General features: G+C 36.3%; 1 protein-coding gene across 1 annotated transcript; it reads right to left on the bottom strand.

Moving 5' to 3' along the window:
* Positions 1-1181: 1181 nt before the first annotated feature.
* On the bottom strand, positions 1182-1935 carry LOC131864138 (germin-like protein 8-2). Its single transcript, XM_059215155.1, has 3 exons — positions 1809-1935; positions 1530-1714; positions 1182-1361 (listed from the first exon to the last, which is right to left on the bottom strand). The coding sequence occupies exons 1-3, from the start codon at positions 1933-1935 to the stop codon at positions 1182-1184; spliced, it is 492 nt and encodes a 163-aa protein (XP_059071138.1).
* Positions 1936-2657: the final 722 nt, after the last annotated feature.

The following is a 2657-nucleotide window of genomic DNA, read 5'->3' as shown; positions in this document are numbered from 1 at the left end:
GTTAAATTATTGGTTATCATATTTGATGATCTATAGAAATGCTTATACAAGGAGGAAATGGTTTGAGGAATTTTTTTTGTAACCGAACTGATAGTTTATGATTGAACAAGGTAATATATTGCTAAATTTTTCAACTAATCATATTTTTAATATTACATACAAAGTTTTTAAAATCAACATGAGCATTATCCTTTTTCCCTTTAGTATTTAGATCTTCATACATAACATCCACATTGACATATTTATTATAACGTAGGAATGAATTAGGGGAGATTTAGAAAAGCTTATTTTGGGAAGCCATAAATTAATTACCCTCATAATTAACACCATGTAAATGAATTGTGTTATTATCAATAATCTATCTTCACTGTCTTAGATTTTCCATGTCATTCCAACTTATTAGAAATGTTTAATACAAGAGGCCCCTCAATCATAACCCTTATGTAGGTAGATTGATGTAAGAATAGGTGTAATATGTGTCAAGGTTATCATATTATCCCCGATAAAATATTGCGATATTGGATGCAATGGATATTCTAGTTCTATGGATTTTCTTGGAATTTAGACATAATGAAACCGTATTGCATTCCATCGAAGGTATACTATATTTATTAGAGCAATCATTCTTATCTTGAGGAGAGTCCCTAACCTTCTGGAATGACTTCTTTGATGGGGAGTCTTGAAGCATTGGATGATTGTGAGGGTGATTTGAAGAACAACTACTAATTATATTTCCCAATAACTATTTCCTACTTCCAAACCATTCACCTTTTATGTCAGAGCTAAAATGAGGTTAAGACTATGTTAAAGAACACCCTTGACAGATTGGCATGCAAGAATTATAGTGTTACTCATTCTATCCAAGTCAAGCACTTTGTTTGTTGTTGTTCCTGCAATATTTATGTTAAAGAATATATTGTTAACATGTTGCAAATGAATGTATACCTAATACAAGGATGCTCTTGTATAAAATATTCATAAATGCCTTCAGATGCTTCAAATTAATCCTTCATCTTTGGAATATGCGGAGGATATAGTCATGTTCAAAACAGATGCTATGAATAGCAGAAGAGGACGGCAATAACTCTAGAAAGATTGTTTTATTGAACGGCAAGGAAAAAGAATTTGGGAAAGACTTGGTCCCCTCTTGATTGTTTTGTTTGATAGAACACAGCAAATTCTTATGCGAATTTCTTCTGAATGTAATCCACAACTTCCTGTGTGATGCGGAAGGCCTTGGCCAATACGGAATCTGGGAGAGGAGGATCCGCTGCAAACAGAGAGTTGGCGATTGTCTGAACTCCCGGAAGCTGGCTGCTCAATGCAGATATGGCCACCGCATTTTCATGCCCCACATTCTGCTGGAAATGCACAAGTGCCTTTGGAAACACAAACACATCTCCCTTCTCCAACGTTTTGCTGAAAAACTTGTTGTTGGTGTCAATGAAACCCACAAGAAGCTGGCCTTCCAGTAAAACAAGAACTTCGGTGGCTCTTGGGTGTGTGTGAGGAGGATTTATTCCACCCACTGCGTAGTCGATGCGGACCAACGATATTCCCAACGTATTGAGGCCTGGTATCTGTTTAACGTTCGCCATCGTTACGTTGGAGCCCACATCATTGTCGGTGTTCCCTGCCTGCCCAAGTCCCCGGAAGAAGAAGTCGTCTGCTGAAACTTGCATTGGGTCTTTGCAAACGAACCCGTTCACCAAAACTGTTTAAAGCAAAATCAAATCAATCTATTACTAACTCGACTCGTCTAATAAGCAAATCATTACCATTGTTTATGTATAAAGTTTTTTACTCACCTTTGCTTTCCTCATCTGCAACGCAGAAATCTTGCAAGGGATCGGAATCCCCTGCCATGACCCTGTCGCTGTAACAACATATCAACAGAAAAAGTCCCAGTGTGAAGTAAATCATTCGGTTAGCCATTATAATAGAAACGCAGATAGTACAAGAGCTCAGAAGGATATGAATGTGTGTTACAAGCCCATTACAAGCTTTATATAGCCCAAACCTTATGACTAATTCATCTTCACTCCGTATATTAAATCACCAATCCTTGTAATATTATAATAATATACTTCCAGAGTTGTTGCTCTTTTCGATACGTCAGAGTAAGTCTTGCTGCAGCATATGGCTATCTCACCTGCTACCGCAGATGTATTCTCACCATTCTTTCATTATCGTTGAAATTTTCTATCTTCTGCTGCATATGCTTATCTGAAGATCAGCTTACCTCCTGCCTTAGACGTATTCTTCCTCATATTCTCGCCACCGCCATTAATTTAGTAATGTGGAAACGATTAGACTTTATTGGAGCGATGGCCTTCTTCAAAGGAACTAATATATACATTTTTCTCAGCCGTCTCAGAATTGGTAAAAGAGGAAATTTTCTTGGATGTTGACACAAACACCGTCCATGCATGCTTTATATTGCGTCTTTCTTGAAAACCTTTTTACGCTCGGGTAGGATAATCTCAGTTTTATTATAAAAATATACGTGTTATATTCGTGAGCCTTTAAAACAAAGAATAGTTCTAAATTATCATTAATATTTTTGGTTTATAATATTAAGGATTCATGTTAATTATAGAGTTTGGTTGCGAGAATTTAAATAAATAAATAAGAGAATGGGTTGTTTTGTGATTGAA

Source organism: Cryptomeria japonica, unplaced genomic scaffold, assembly GCF_030272615.1.
Source record: "Cryptomeria japonica unplaced genomic scaffold, Sugi_1.0 HiC_scaffold_77, whole genome shotgun sequence".
Classification (NCBI taxonomy): Eukaryota; Viridiplantae; Streptophyta; class Pinopsida; order Cupressales; family Cupressaceae; genus Cryptomeria; species Cryptomeria japonica.
This window is presented reverse-complemented; position numbering and strand designations above follow the sequence as displayed.

Bases quoted from the DNA above. Each gene is read 5' to 3' on its own strand.
- LOC131864138 (XM_059215155.1), bottom strand. From the start codon at position 1,935: ATGGCTAACCGAATGATTTACTTCACACTGGGACTTTTTCTGTTGATA. The intron at 1,715-1,808 runs GTGAGTAAAAAA...TGCTTTAAACAG, and splicing joins TGCAGATGAGGAAAGCAAAG to TTTTGGTGAACGGGTTCGTT. The intron at 1,362-1,529 runs GTGGGTGGAATA...GTGCATTTCCAG, and splicing joins TGGTCCGCATCGACTACGCA to CAGAATGTGGGGCATGAAAA.